We start from the raw sequence: 17,043 nt of genomic DNA on the forward strand, positions 1-17,043 counted from the left end.
TATTATAAAAGGACATTTTGGCTATTAAAATCAAAGCTTCTATGGATATTTTGTACATGTCTTTTGTTGGACACGGGAACTCATTGCTCATCTCAGGAATAGAATTACTGGGTCACGGGGTATTTGAGTGTTTAGGTTTTTTCTAAAGTGATTATACTAGCAGTATAAGAGAGTTCCAGTAGCTCCACATCCTTGTCAGCACTATTATTGTCAGAATGTTTTTTAGCCCTTCTGGTGACTATGCTTTCATTTCTATATAAATTACAACCACAAACAACAACAATTACAGACTACTTAAGAGACTGCAAACTTTTTAAATGTGTAACATCTCAGTGCATATTCCCTACAGTCCTATAAGTAAGTAGGGAGAGTCCCATCATTATCACTATTTTATAAATAAGAAAACAAAGGCTCAGAGAGGTTAAGCAGCCTGCCCAGGGCCATAATGCAGGATGAAGCAGAGACTCTGCATCTGGTATATCCACTTGCTACAGGGTGTATAGTTATTTGGGTACATGTTTTACCTCTGCTAGTTTACTAACAGTTCTTTAAGGTTAGGTCTTATTTTTAATTTATCTCTATTTAAGAAACAAATAAATGAACTTAAGACTAAAATTGAAATTTCTGTCTATGCAGATAAGCTTTACAATGTTGGTTATAATAACATAATAAATAAACACCATAATTTGATATCTGAATCACAAAGGATGATATTTCAGGGAACACAGATACACAAATATCCAAACATTTGGTGCCATTTAATAACTTTCTTAAAATGTGAAGGATTCAAAAAAAAATTCAAATCCTCTCTTTGAAGGACTATTTTAAACTTACTTACACTAACTATTATATTTTATGTTTTGCACAAAGAACACAAAAGTTGTCACCTTTATATGTGAAGGTGACGTATACATATTTCCTTACGTATAAGCTAACAAACATGCATGGAATAGTAAAGAAAATAAAAGAACTACCCATACCACTGTATACACATATGTTTACATTCAGCAGCTTTCAGTAGTTTATTAAAACATTATTTGATATTCTTTCATCATTGTTTCCTAGGAGAGTTTGACATCGTTCAAAAGATTGTTATGAGTTGCCAACAAATCAGTAGCTATCTGTATCATTGAGCATGAAGATACATGGTGAAGTTCAGTATAATCTGGCTACCTTTTATGCATCCAGAAACCATAAGTAACAAACACATGTGGGCTATCTGACATCCATGGATAGCCAGACCTTGACGTAGTCTACAATTTTCAACCTTTGTTCAAGAATGTTATCACATGTCCCACCCACTCCTAAGTTGAAAGCTAACAGGGACATCTCATAGTACTACTTTTGTCTATATATGTTCATCTTTTCAAACATGGTCATACCATTTTATGTACCTATAAAACACCCAAAACCTATTACTTTTGACCTATAGAAATATAATTAAATGTTTTAAAATGCATGTTAAAGCAGAGATTTGCAAATTACAGACAACTGAACTCATAAAACATACTTTGACCTTCTGTATCAGATATTTCACATCAAAACTGACTTTTGGTCTGAATATTTATCTCTCTGAGTCCCAAGAATATCTTTTGCCTCAATTACTCAGTTCATGTTGGGATGTGAACACAGCTAACTTGGGCACTGACACATTCTAAGTTGACTGTGCAATTCATTTAGAGCATGCTAGGTATTTATAGCTCAAGCCTGTTGTAAGAGATAATAAATTCACAGCATGCTAAAGGTATCTGAGAATCACTTGTAATCATAGGGGATGATCAGATAGGTAAGGATGTGTTTAATATAACTTTCTGTGTTGTATTCAAGGTCAACTTGATTTCTAGAACAATAAAAAAGGCTATTTAAGTAAATATTTTATATTGAATCATTCAACAGTTTTCTCATGGAAAAGAATATTGCAGATGTTTAACTACAGTCATTTACCTTTGGACTTGCTTCCTTTCAGTCTACTCCCAAAAATTCATTTTTCAAGTTCAGACATGACTGTTAAAATCGTGTCCTTTAGTAGCAAATAAACATACCTTTCATGCATGTAGTCAACTCCTAGCAACAGCTGGATAAACCATTCTATTATCTGACTTTCCAGAAAGGTTTTGCCAGCTTCTTTATATTCCTGAATTTTACAGTCCAGATCGCGGCCCTGAAACATAGTAGCATATTTTTTATATTTTTCTTTCAGTAAAGATTTTAAAATCAGGTTCTCTCTACAATAGTTAATATACAGCAATCACTGTCTGTCATGAGAAAGAAAGGGCATATTGCCACTCTGGAACTATCACTGACAAAGAGTCTCTCCTTGACCAAACTCTCACCAGGCTCCTTCAAGCCCTCCTCTCCGCTAGGCCTCAGTGTTGGCTCATAAAGACTTGAATAAATACTAACACACTTCTAAGAGCTCAAGGTCACATCCCCAGGATGACCCTGGTCTCCCTTAAAGTGCCTGCCTGAGAAAACTTACAGCTGCCAAAAGAATTTACTGTTTGTTCCTGCCTGCATCTCGAGATAGGATCCCTATTTCCTGGTGTCTGCGGAAGGGTTAGGGACCTAACTTCAACTAGCACCAGTTAGCAAACCCAGATACACATGAACCAACTCCCTCCCTGCCTTTTCAGTGTTTCCTTCCATGACTGCTCAGGCCCCACTGTTTCCTCCCTTCTTCCAGTCTCACTGTTTATCGTCCAGGAACCTCTGCGCATATCAGAATGTGTGCACAACCACAAGAGCTCAGCTCTTTCCCTGAGTGCCAGTTACTGAATAAACTGTATTCACCACTTTAAGTAATGCCCACTGTGCTTATCTTTGACACCACTCAAGAACAAAACCCATCTACAAGGTTTTATTTTATTATGTTACTAAAATACTACCTAAAACTTATTACATTAAATTACATCACATATTTATATGTGTCCACATAAAACTAGGAATGACTCTTCTTATGCTTAGAGTTTTATACAACTATAGAAGTCTAACATATATACAAAGTAAAAATATAAAGCCAAAATTAAAAGGAATGCTAAAATTAAAATGAATGCTATTAATTTAATATAAAGTGATGATGTTTTGGTGAAACTAAATCAGTCCTTATGTTGTGCATATGGCACTGGCTGCTGGAGTTTAGATTCTTCTCACTTTGGCATGTCCAGACTACATGTGTCTTGGGATAACTTTACTCTCCTTCTATTTATCTACAGTAAAATTCCCAGGAATACAGCAACTGTTGATTTATGTGGGGTCCAAACACATCATTTAAACATTTAGTCAGTCTGTCCTACTGCTGACCGGTGATAGAAAGAATAATATTTGGTGCCAAAAATGAATTACGATCACAGTGACAAACATCTAAAGTTGCCTAGCAGAGTCTGCAATAAGGCCCTTTCTGATTATGCTTAAATTAATGTATTTCAACTATCATAGAAATGAATATGCAAAATGTTAAATTCTCTCAGAGAAGCCCTATACCTGATCCCTTTCACCTTAAAACACTGAACAATCCAAAAAGTGTTTCTCTGAAAAAAAGGAGGAGTGAAATGCAAGTATTTAGGGTATGCCAACAACACAGCCCCATGAGAGAAGAGAGGTACTAATCACATCCCTAAGGAACATAAGGGCCAAACATTAAGCTACTTACAGACTACTCCTGACAGAGTTTTCATTATTAAATGCAAAGGAAAAAAAGCATTTGTAAGCAATGAAACAATCAAAGGGAAATTACTTCTAATCAAACAACATTAGATCAACCAATTGACTCACTTGTAATGCATTTTTTACTTCCTTTCAGTGCAATATGCAAATATTTGCCTCCCATATTCCCACCTTTCACAAGGACATGACAAGCGAGAAGTGGCATATCAAACCTTCCACTTGCATCCTAGGTCACATTCAATTTCCTGCTGGATTTTCTGGGCTAAGGAGATCAAAGCTTGTTGGAATTCAAAAATACAGTGAATTGAATATCAGACTCCTTGTCAAAAGACTATCATTTTCCTCTTTCTCCAAACCTACCTTTATATCCCCTCTCTTTTTAATGCTAGAGTTTATCAAAGTTCTGTTGGATCATACAAGCTGCACTGTGATAATGTTTCTATAAATTGCACAAAACATTTTTCGAGAATAAAATATTACAACTTCTTGTGAAGTGGACACGAAAGCCCTTCAGATGAAAGGTAAGCTATAAATGTATATATTTTTCCAATCCAGGCTCTTCTATCCAAGAGGACTCTAGCAAAACCTTTCTCTCTCACACACCCACACCCACACATACTAATTTTAAAACAAAAAGCAAGATATCCTTTCAATATCCCATTTAGATTCTCTGAATATGATAAAATATCCCCACCCTCAGAAAGATAATTATATATGTTGCTGTCCCTTAATAGCTTCATGTGAGGAGTGATGGATGGATGGAAGGAAAGAAGGAAGGGGAGACAGGGAAGGAAGAAGATGAAAAGAAAAAAGAAAAACTTGCCTTATAGAAATATAACTCAACCCAATGTTTCTTACTTTAGAAAGGTCATACAAAAGTACAATTATCCCTAAAAATACACACTTTGCATATGTAATTGTCTACCACAATTGTAATAGCACTAAAATCTGGAAAAATTCATGTGTTAAAATAGCATTCTTTTCAAGAATTTATCCCAAATAAATTATAGAAATGTGAACTGTACCACATTTATATTAGCGTTGGTAATGTTTTCTTTGTGAGTGAGTAGAATTACGTTCTCTGTGAGTTATCTTGCCATGATGGGAGCACACTCCCTGGGTAACATTTATTGTTAGTCTGACAATTACCTCCTAATGCTCGCTCCTCAAGTGGAAACTGGAACTTGCTTATCTATTTCTACATGATATTAAGTATGTGCACGATTTCCTGTGACTAAGTGAATATATATATTTAGACTACTGAAAAAAAACAACAACAAAAGAATAGGGCCTTTAATGGTATGCCTCACAGTGAAATGTCAAAAGGAGCAAGCCCCCCCTCACTCTCTGAGTAGAACCACAAGAAGGAAAAATGAACCAGGTCCTAACATTAAGCAAGAAGCCTGTGTAGTCCACAAGACAGAATGCCAAAAAATTAATCAGAGAGTTGGGCCTCATCCTCCTCAAGTTACTGCCTCTACAGTTTTCATTTTGCACATTTGTCTGTAAGAAACACTATTTGCTTTGTATGCACTTTGTTCTTTAATACTCTGTCAATTATTTTCTTAGGATTTAAATTAGGTAATCAAGTTCTTCACAGATTAAGATTAAAAATTATGCTTCTATATCACAACAAAACAAATATATTTTTTGTGAAGCAGACAGATTTTAACTCAGCAATATGAAAAGCGTTTATGACTTCCTTTCTCTAAGCCGTCTTCCAAGTAAAAATCAAATGTTTTTGATGTCTTACCTCAGTTTAAGAAGTTCTTATTACAGTATCTTGTAGGTGCATTGTTTTCTCAACTTTGTCTTTGAGAAATATTTAATGATGACTTTTATTGTTAAAAAAATCTTTAGTGAAGAGTATTGACCTTTACTTAAACCAATATTAATGTTGTCCCAAGTCTATATTGCTCACAGAAAATGTTTCATTCAGCAATATTACCCCTTGAAAGTTGCAAACAAAGCCTTGATGTTAACTTCTGAAGTTTGGAAAATCTGTAACCCAAAATGTACCATTTGCTGGTTTAATGGCCTCTCCTCCCTACCTCCCAGCCCAATTAGCCAACATCAGACTGACTTTGAAATGCCAAGATCTTAAAGAAATGAAGAACAACTCAAATACAGTGTCTAAATATCATCTTTGATTCCATTAAAAAGTTTTAAATCCTAAAAGCATTTAATTAAAAAAAATTAATCTGTGTGTTTTTAAATCCTCAACAGAAGCACTTACAACCAGTTTAAAAGGCTGAAGTAGAACATTCTCAGAAGTCTGAATACAACAAAATGGCAGTGTTCAGAGCATATAGAAAGGACAAAATAATTTCGGGATTCTAGGGTTGAAAGGAGCTTGAAAAACTGTTCTGCCCTACTTCACAGTAAAATAAAAAAGTTGCTCCTTATTAATTCACTTGGTTGACATCTTAAATGCTGCTCTGTAACACTCTACATCAACTTTCAATTGGCTTCTAATACATCCTTCCAGTGGACTTCAAATTTCAGCAGGCATCAGAATCATCCATGTCTGGAGAAGACAAAAGAATCTCTATTTTTAAACAAGCATCCTACGCGACTCTGGGCCAGGTGGTCCATAGACCACATTTTAACAAATGTTCCTAGATAATAACACAAACGGGCCATACGCTTATTTTACCCATCAGTGGCAACATTTGGTCTAATAGTGTGAAAAAGTCCACAGGAAATTTTTTGTACTTGGGACAGGGTTGAATAAGAATCATTTTATAATGACATATTTTTAAAAGAAAGCCAATAAGTGGAGGTGGAGGGGGTGTGAAGGAGATCATCTGTCGTTATGTTGTAGAACCCGAAGACATTGCCCTGGCATTTTGGAAGTGCACTGCAGTGGAGTACAAAAAAGTGGGGCAAATGGTAGGCCACATCATGCTCTTAAAAGAAAATAGGAAAACTCTGTTTCTAAACAGGTACTAAATAATGCCATGTAGTATCATGATGTTCATGTCTGATAATATAAATGAGAATTCCTGGGTCTCTAATTTCTTTTTCCAAATTCTTTTAAAATAAGTGTTCTTCCTGGTGATGGAAATGTATGTGAATAAAAATAAAATGGCAGAACTTATTTTTACCTTAAGAAGTGACATGGAATGCTTTCTTCTATACACCACAGGTTGTTTTTAAAATAAGCTGTTTGAGAACTACAGGCCAATAGCCTTGATGAATACAGATCCAAAAATCCTCAACAAGATACTTGCAAATTGAATTCAAAAGCACATAACAAGACTTATCCACCAAGATCAAGTGGGATTCAATCCTGGGTTACAGGGCTGGTTCAATATTCACAAATCAACCAATGTGATACATCACATCAACAAAAGAAAAGATAAAAACCATATGATCCTGTTGAGAGATGCAGACAAAGCATTTGACAAAATACAGCATCGTTTCTTAATAAAAATCCTCAAGAAAGTGGAGATAGAAGGAACTTACTTAAACATCATAAAAGCCATTTATGAGAAGCCCACAGCTAATATCATCCTCAATGGGGAAAAACTGAGAGCTTTCCCCCTGAGATCAGGAACACGACAGGGACGTCCACTCTCACCACTGTTGTGTAACATAGTGCTGGAAGTCCTAGCATCAGCCATCAGACAGCAAAAGGAAATAAAAGGCATCAGAATTGGCAAAGAAAAAGTCAAACTCTCACTTTTCGCAGACGACATGATACTCTACATAGAAAACCTGACAGACTCCACCATAAGCCTACTAGAGCTGATCCATGAATTTAGCAAAGTTGCAGGGTACAAAATCAACGTACAGAAATGGGTTGCATTTTTATACACCAACAATGAAGCAACAGAAAGAAATCAAGAACCTGATCCCATTCACTATTGCACAAAAAACCCCACAAAAACCTAGGAATAAACCTAACCAAAGATATAAAAGTTCTGAATGATGAAAACTATAGAAAACTTATGAAGGAAAATTGAAGAAGACACAAAGAAATGGAAAAACATTCCATGTTCATGGATCGGAAGAATAAATATAGTTAAAATGTCATTACTACCCAAAGCAATCTACACATTCAATGTAATCCCAATCAAAACTGCACTAGTATTCTTCTCAAAACGAGAACAAACTATCCTCAAATTTGTATGGAACCACAAAAGACCCCACAGAGCCAAAGTAATATTGAGGAAGAAAACCAAGATGGGAGACATCACCATCCCACACTTTAGCCTCTACTGCAAAGCTGTCATCATCAAGACAGTATGGTATTGGCAAAGAAACAGACACATAGACCAATGGAATAGAATTGAGAACTCAGACCTGGATCCAAAGGTATACAGCCAACTAATCTTTGACAAAGCAGGAAAGAATATCCAATGGAAAAAAGACAGCCTCTTTAACAGATGGTGGTGGGAGAACTGGACATCAACATGCAGAAGAATTAAACTAGATCATTTTCTCACACCATACACAAAAATAAAATCAAAATGCATAAAGGACCTGGATGTGAGACAGGAAAAAATCAAAACCCTAGAGGAGAAAGCAGGAAACAACCTGCTTGACCTCAACCGCAGCAATTTCTTACTTGACACATCCCCAAAGGCAAGGGAATCAAGACAAAAATTAACTATTGGGACCTCAAGATAAAAAGCTTCTGCACGTCAAGGGAAACAATCAATAAAACTCATAGGCAACCGATGAAATGGGAAAAGATAGTTGCATATGACATATCAGACAAAGGGCTAGTATCCAAAATCTATAAGGAACTCACCAAAATCCACACCTGAAAAACAAACAATCCAGTGAAGAAGTTGGCAGAAGACATGAACAGACACTTCTCCAAAGAGGACATCCAGATGGCCAACAGACACATGAAACGATGCTCAGCGTCCCTCCTCATCAGGGAAATAAAAATCAAAACCACACTGAGATACCACCTCACACTGGTCAGAGTGGCTAAAATGAGCAAATCTGAGGACTCTAGATGCTGGTGAGGATGTGGAGAAACGGGCACCCTCCTACACTGTTGGTGGGAATGTAAACTGGTGCAGCCCCTCTGGAAAACAGTGTGGAGGTTCCTCAAAAATTAACAATAGAACTCCCCTATGTCCCAGCAATAGCACTGCTAGGAATTTACCCAAGGGATACAGGAGTGCTGAAGCAAAGGAGCACATGTACCCCAATGTTCATAGCAGCACTCTCAACAATAGCCAAAACATGGAAAGAGCCTAAGTGTCCATCAATGGACGAATGGATCAAGAAGATGTGGTTTATCTATACAATGGAATACTATGTGGCAATGAGAAAGAATGAAAACTGGCCATGTGTAGCAACATGGATGGAACTGGAGCGTGTTATGCTGAGTGAAATAAGTCAGGCAGAGACGGACAGATACCATGTTTGCAAATATAGGAGGATTAGGAGGAACTTAGCAGACGACCATGGGGAAGAAGGGGGAAAATAGTCAGGGAGAGGGAGGAAGGCAAACTATGAGAGACTCTTGAATGCTGAGAACAAACTCAGGACTGATGGAGTGGGGGGCAGGGTGAAGGGGGGTGATGGGCATGGAGGAGGGCACTTGGGATGAGCACTTGGTGTTATATGGAAATCAACTTGACAATAAACTATTAGAAATAAATAAATAAATAAAGCTGTTTGAAGTGGATTATTCTATGTTTGAATACTTATATTTATATAAAGTCATATGTCAGTTAAAGCCACACCCCAAATGCTGTGTATTCTAATGGGTTTATGAATTGCCTTATATTAGTGTATTAGTACACATCTTTTAATAAAACTAATTTTGCTTTTCAAATTTTGCCTTAATAATTTAAAGTACAAATCTGTGGCCGTACTTTTTTTTTTTTTTTGAATTTGTATTTTAAGTATGTTCCACACCCAACATGGAGCTGGAACCCATGACCCTGAGACAGAGTCGTGTGCTCCACTGACTGAACCAGCCAGGCACCCCTCAGTGGCCTTACTTTTTTTTTTCAAAGGATTTTATTTTATTTATTTTTTATTTTTTAATAGTTTATTGTCAAGTTGGTTTCAATATAGCACCCAGTGCTCATCCCCACAAGTGCCTGACCCCCATCAGCCCTCAGGTCTTACTTTTTAACTTTGTTGTTAAAAGGCTAAGATATGTCATGACTTAAACAAAGAAAGTAAATAAAACAAATCAAATTAACTTTAGTACTCAAAAACCAAGAGTAGATCCATTCAGGTATATAAAATCAGACACTTGGAGGCTCTGGGGGCTCAGTCAGTTAAGCATCCCCAACTTCAGCTCAGGTCATGATCTCCCGGTTCGTGAGTTCGAGCCCCGCATTGGGCTCTGTGCTGATAGCTCAGAGCCTGGAGTCTGCTTCAGATTCTGTGTCTCCCTCTCTCTGCCCCTCCTCCTCTCTCTCTCTCTCTCTCTTTCAAATATACATAAACATTTAAAAAAAATTTTAAAAATCAGACACTCAAATGATTTACAGTCCTCCCCAACTGAATAAAGTCTAGACCCATAGCACTGGCACAGAGCAAATTCAGGAAGGCCTACCTACTCCAGGATGGAGCTGCCCAGAAAAAACAGAGGGGCCTGATAGGATACACCTTTCTAAAGATAATGCTTAGTTCTTTCACTCAGCAGCAGTCCCAGGAAAGCAGGCCACTGAAGACAGCTCTGATGTGTGGCTACCCGGAGCTCATACTGGGAGCTCATACTGGGAAAGATGGTGCTATAGCCTAAGTGTTTGCATCTCCCCAAAATACCTGCGCAGAAATCCTACCCCGCTTCAGTGTGGTAGTATTAGGGGATGGAATCTTTGGGATACAGTTAGATCATAAGGGTGGAGTCCTCATGAACAAAATCAGTGTCTTTATAAAAGAGACCCCAGAAAACTCCCTCATCTCTCTCTCTCCTCTCTCTCTGAGAGAGAGAGGAGAGAGAGAGAGAGAGAGAGAGAGAGAGAGAGAGAGAGAGAACATGCACACACACACACACACACACACACACACACACACTCAAACACAAAGTTGGGGGGGGGGGCAGAGGGAGAGGAAGAGAGAATCTTAAGCATGCTCCACACCCAGCGTGGAATCTGATGCGAGGCTCCATCTCACAATCATGACCTGACTGAAATCAAGAGTTGGACACTTAACTGACTGAGCCACCCAGATATCCCTCCCTCATCTCTTCTATCATGTGAGGACATAACAAGAAGATGACCATTTATGAAATAAGAATCCAGCCTTCACCAGACACTGAATCTGCTGGAATCATGATCTCAGACTTGAGCCTTCACAACCATGAGAAATAAATTTCTGGTGTTTATAAGTCACCCAGTCTACAGTATATTGTTATAGCAAACTGAATGGACTAAGACAGATGGTCACAAATCAATGTTACAATAATCAATACCCTAAGAGTCTCCCTCAACCACAATAAAACAATCTGGATGTAAGTGGCCCCAGACAGAGCTTCAGGACAAGAAATAGTGGCTTTCAAAGGACAGAAAAAAGATTTTTCTTTAATTTCAGACCCAACACACTTCCAGTATGAAGTTCTAAGGACTCTGAGAGCTAGCAAGCCTGAAGGCTACATGTCATCACCAAATTCACTACAGGCACTTACTAGAAGTTCAAGATTGTAAAACTCAGCCTACTTACTTGGTTTATTTAGTTTTACATAAATAAGAAACAGAAAAGAAAATTTCAAATTTTCTTTTGTACAGTACAAGCAGATCCTTGGCAAGTACTTGCTTGAAAGTTGCTAACAGACTCATCAGTGTTTAAGAATTTACATGTTTCCTCCCTCTGGCATGAATCATACTTAAGGCTACAAGTCAAACTCAGAGTTAAAAATGAGCCTGCCTTCCAAAAAACAACTGGAAATGGGATAGGGGAGCAGCAATGAAATAATGAATGATTATAATAACAATTTCCATTACTGGCAGTCTACTTGGTGCAAGGTTCTGAGAGCCATTTTTTCAACATTCATTATTTCAAATCCCTAAAAACACCTAACAAAAGAGGTGTTGCTACACTATCTTAAATGCAGGAAAAGGATCACAGAAATTAAATAACTTCCTCAAGGAAACAGACCAAGGTCTGTACAGAAGTCAGTGTGACGACAAAATCCACACTTTCCACTATTTCAAGCCCTACCTAGTCTCCCATTGAGGGACATAAAACACTGAATAACATCATTATCACATTAAAATATGTATATATGTACAAACTGATATACGTGTGTTTTTGTGTTTATGCATAAAAATGGAGATAAAGATACTGAATGTAAGTGAGAAAAAGCCAAGCAAAGGAAATGCATGCATACATATACATGTGAACTGTGAGATGATTACCACACTCAAGTTAACTGACACATCCAATACTTCACACAGGTGTGTATACATGTATATATATATATAGGTGGTGGTGCACTTGAGATCTACTCTCTTGGCAAATTTCAGGCATACAGTACAGTATTGTAAACTATGTTCCTGTGCCCAGAACTATATTCTAGATTCCCACATCTTGTTCATCTTATAACTGGAAGTTTTCATTTTTTATAATTTTACATAGGTTTGATTAGTGAAGCTATGTAGAAATTTGTGTTTAGGGCCACAATCTGAAACATGTTTGGTTAACACTGTTGGTATGAGCAATAAAACAATCAGTGTCTTCTAATACATGCCCATGTACAGGTAGATAATTACATGCTTGGGGAGGTAGGAACCATGGACTATTTGGTTGACTTCATTAAATATTACAGAAGGAATTAGAGCAATCCAAGTAAAAACAAAAAAAGGCAGGGGGGAATTTTCCCAATACCCCTGGTCCTGGTTCTGCCCTAGATGAAATTCAATATATTAGCCATGTGACTGCTTCTATGTTTCCTCATCTATAAAATAGAATTAATACGTAAGAATCTACTTCTACTTGAAAAAGGATAAGGGCATATTAAGAAGACACAGAGCCAACCTGGAGGAGACCCAACACCTAAAGTTGGAACAGTTTGAACAACAAAATAAAAATGACAGTATTGGGTTATAACCCATAGAATAAAATAAATATTCATGAATTAATGCTGATATAAACAAATGACTGAATACATAAATGGAAAAGGGACAGTAGAACAGCCCTTCCTCATAAGAAAATCCCAATTAGTAAATGTAGAAAGAATGAGGGAAATACATAATCACCATTAGGAAAACACCACAGTTTAAAGTGCTCCAGGCAACCTTTACTGAAAGATGCTAAAATCAGTGGGTAAATGTTTGAGGAAAAACAGGATATTAGCATAGTCTCAAAATATTTTTCCCAAGATACTTACCCATTTCAAAAAAAGGAAATAGTAACTCTATAGTGGAGAAATCCAGCAGACACAGCTTCAATCAATCAAAGTTAACATCACCAGTAATAAGATGTACTAGCATCATGTTCCCTCTTAATATGATGTTCTGAGAAGGACATCACTTCACTTGTGTGGTAGTCTTGCTCAGAAAATAGAACATCAATCTAATCACAAGGAAACATCAGACAAATCCAAACTGAGAGGCCTTCTACAAAATAAGTTACCAGTACTCATCAAAAGTATCAAGGTCATAAAAAACAAGGCTGGAAAAGGGAACTGTCACCGATGAGAAAGGAATAAGGAGATGCAACAATTATATGCAATGCCGGATCCTAGACTGGGCCCTGGAACAGACAAAGTCACTAGGAATAAAACTCGTAAAATATTAATATCCTGGTTCTGATATTTATAAGATGGGTATATAAGTTGTTAACATTAGGAAATGCAAACACATTATATTTAAAAGTGAGGTATTATATTCTTAAATCATGGCTCATGTTTTTCTACCTCTGAGCTTTTTATCACATTTTCCCCTGTAACTAAAATGTCCTTGTCCCATCTCCCTTGACCAAATCCTTCCCATACTTCAAGTTCAGATATAATGCCAGCTCCTCCATGGTTCCCACAGTCCATTTCTCTCTACTCTTAACTCAACCAGGACTTTAACCACCTCCTTCCCTCGACATTTACCATATCTCGCTTCTATTTTTGCTATTGATAGAAATGATTCATTTATTCTACCCGATGGGTACATTAAGGAAATATTATATTATCTCTGTTGTCCCACACTCTCTATAATTGTATCTGACACAGAGTTGGGGCTCAATAATGGCTTTTGGAAAGACCCTCAACTACCATTGCCTTTGTGAACTTCAAACTGTTGAGGAACCAATAAATAATCTAGAATTCCAATTTATTCAGCTACAGTGAGAACTATAGCTGCCTAGACAACGGGAGCTCATGTCAATTAGCCAGTTTTTTTCCGGCTAGAAGAGGCATATGTGGAGAGCTGAATTATAATCAGAAGTTGCACACAGAGGAAGAAGAACAGGCCAGGTAATTATGATAGCACCTAGCCAACTGGCCTGAGCAGAAAACCTAACCCACCACCAGACCCAGGCTTCCTTGTTCTTCCAGCTTGGGCCTCATCTTGGCTCAGTGTTCCATACACACTGACAAAGTTTTCCTTTTTGGCTCCATTTTTCTGTTTCCACCTAACAATTCTCCTTTTTATGCAGCTCTCAGCCCTGGCTACACTGGAATCACTGGAGAGCATTCAAAATTTCCAACGTTCAGATAAAAATCCAGATCAATTCAATAAGACTTTCTGGATATGGACCTCAGGTTTTGTGATTTTTGAGATCTCCTTGTGATTCTAATGTACAGCCAACGCTGAGCACTACTGTTATACTAAGACAGTTTGTTTAGTTATGTTAATATAACTAAGCAGAAAATAGAGGTGCCTGGGTGGCTCAGTTGGTTAAACGTCTGACTTTAGCTCAGGTCGTGATTTCATGGTTCGTGGGTTCAAGCCCCGCATCGGGCTCTGTGCTGATAGCTCAGAGCCTGGAGCCTGCTTCGGATTCTGTGTCTTCCTCTCTCTCTGCCCTTCCCCCGTTCGTACTCTGTCTCTTCCCCTCTCTCAAAAATAAATAAATGTTAAAATAAATAAATAAATAAATAAAAACATATCACTAAGTACAAAATAGACAAGTCCAACCTTTCCTGCTTTCGGTGGATAGTCATTATGGTCTCTCTCTACTGAAGATATGTGGGTTATACTCACCTATACTCTACTGCATCTCCTAAGTTAATGCCCAGGTTTCTGGGGAGGCCTTGTCCTCACCCACGTGGGTAGGTAGTATCTCACAGCCCTCTAGTGCAGTACATTGTTAGGTGTGCCAGCAAAATAAGGTAGGACAAAATGCTTTTGACATACGTAACAAGTAGAAGGATCCAATATTTTCTCTTTTATCATTAGTCTTTGGCAGAAATGGGGTGGGAGGCAGCTGCAAGCAAGTGATGAAAAATTCATCAGAAAAAAAATTTCTGAGTGCTAATTTCTTTGTGGCTCACTACATGAGTCCCTGATATGATACAAAAATGAATCAGAAAAAGATCAATCCCACACATCTAATGTCTGAGATGGTTCATACTACGCATAATGTGCTGAGTGCCAGGAGACATACAACGCCATGCAATGGGGGTGGGGAGGGATTTCCAGCCAGGAGATTATGGGAGTCTTTGTAAAGGAGGTGCCACTTTTGCTGGCCTGGGAGGATGAGTAGGATTTGAAGATGTGCGGCTATGAGAAAGGACACTCTTAAAGGGAATGGCCCGCGCACAGATGAAGAGGTGTGAAACTGTGCAGGACGGACAGGAAACACCAAGTAGTGGGTTTAACACTGGGTGGTGGGGGGTGAGGGTGGGGGAGAAGAGAAGAGATCAATATTTGAAATACTCTTCCATTTTGGCGGTTTGGGAACTATTCCCCATCAAAGATTTGGTTAGATCTTGACAAGAAGTTGTGAGAGTTCGGTTGTTTGCTTTTGATGCTCTTAATCAGATGTGATGTGCCCAAAGGGTTGAGTGGTAGATACAGCAGTCTCACAAATGCATATATATATTTGGATCCTGCAAGGTCCCAAATTAAATTACAAAAGCACAAACTTGGAGATAAAAAGATAAACTATTTCAATGGTGACAGCATTTTTCTATGAGGTGAAGTTTGGCTGTCTGCTATTTCCGGCATTATTTTACCTCAATAAAGAGAGGATAATGCCAGAGTTGTGCGAGTTAAGAGCAAATTTGAGTCTGATAATGAGAAATATCTCTGTTAACAACAAGAACCAGCGACCCGCAAACGTCACTCCTTAGGAGTAAGAGAAGTGACAGTCTGACAGCTCAGCAGCACAGAGCCCAGGAAGCCCCGCAGTGGTTCCCCTGCTTGCCTGTGGCCGTCACCATGGCAACGTCCCTCCCAGGAGAGTAGCCTGATCCCTGGAAACCACCAGCATTTAAAAATTAACACAGATGATCCTGGACTGGATCGTGCGTGAGACAAAAAACCTACAGAAATGTCCCTTCCAAAGACGTAATTGGGACAAATGGGCTAAATTTGAAGATGGATTGAGGATGGGTGATTCTCAAACTTAGATGTGCTTTAGCCTTGCCTGGTGGGCTTGTGAAAACATGAATTGCCGGACCACACCTCCAGATTTTCTGGGTCAGCATGGGTGGGGTGAAGTGCCAAAGTAAAAGTGATGGTGCTGGCCTGGGATCACATTTGGACAACAACTGGATTACGTACTAATGTTGTATCAATATTAATTTTCTGATTTTGATCACTGTACCAGGGTTATATAAGACACTGTCCTTGACCTTAGAAAATATAGTAGTATTTAGAACAAAGATGCACTATGTCTGCAACTCCCTCTCAAATGGTTCAGGAAAGATAGATAGATAGATAGATAGATAGATGATAGATAGGTGAATAAATAGAATGATAAAGTAATTGGCAAATCTGGACAAACAGTATATGGGAGTTCATGTGTTATTCTTATAACTTCTCTGGTAGCTTAGAGTTACATTAAAATTTAAAAAAAATTTTTAAATAAGGAAGGGAAAGAAAATTATTGCTTATCACAACCTGTCCAATATGGTAGGCAGTGGTTATTTAAATTTAAATATATTAAAATTAAACAGGAGGAGGAGGCAAGATGGCGGAGAAGTAGGGAGCTCCTTACATTTCACTTGCCCCCATCTCTCAAACGGAGAAGGCCTGAAGCCATTGGAACCCTTACAGAATCCAGGAGTTTGGGAGGAAAAGGAGGCGGAGTCCGCTGAGAAAACAACCTTATAGGTGTGTGAGTGCAAACTGGGGAAGATAAAAATGGCCGGGAGCGGAGACACGGAGGGAGAGGTGGGAGCCCCCTTTGCGGGAGGCGCGGTGAGTCGAGGGGAAAAGAAAGAGCGGCTGAAACTGCTCAAGGAACTGTCCCTGTCCCTGGAGAAGAGAAAAACCTCAGCTCGGGACACAGAGGGAT

General features: G+C 38.2%; 1 protein-coding gene across 1 annotated transcript in view; it reads right to left on the reverse strand.

Moving 5' to 3' along the window:
• Positions 1–17,043, reverse strand: part of NEK11 (NIMA related kinase 11) — a 251,083-nt gene that overhangs the window by 182,667 nt on the left and 51,373 nt on the right. Inside the window, exon 4 of the mRNA XM_039242197.1 lies at positions 2,043–2,161. Within this exon, the coding sequence (XP_039098128.1) occupies positions 2,043–2,161 (119 nt within the window). The remainder of the gene's footprint in view (positions 1–2,042; positions 2,162–17,043) is intronic.

This window comes from Hyaena hyaena, unplaced genomic scaffold (genome assembly GCF_003009895.1).
Source record: "Hyaena hyaena isolate Hyena2069 unplaced genomic scaffold, ASM300989v1 scaffold_210, whole genome shotgun sequence".
Taxonomy (NCBI): Eukaryota; Metazoa; Chordata; class Mammalia; order Carnivora; family Hyaenidae; genus Hyaena; species Hyaena hyaena.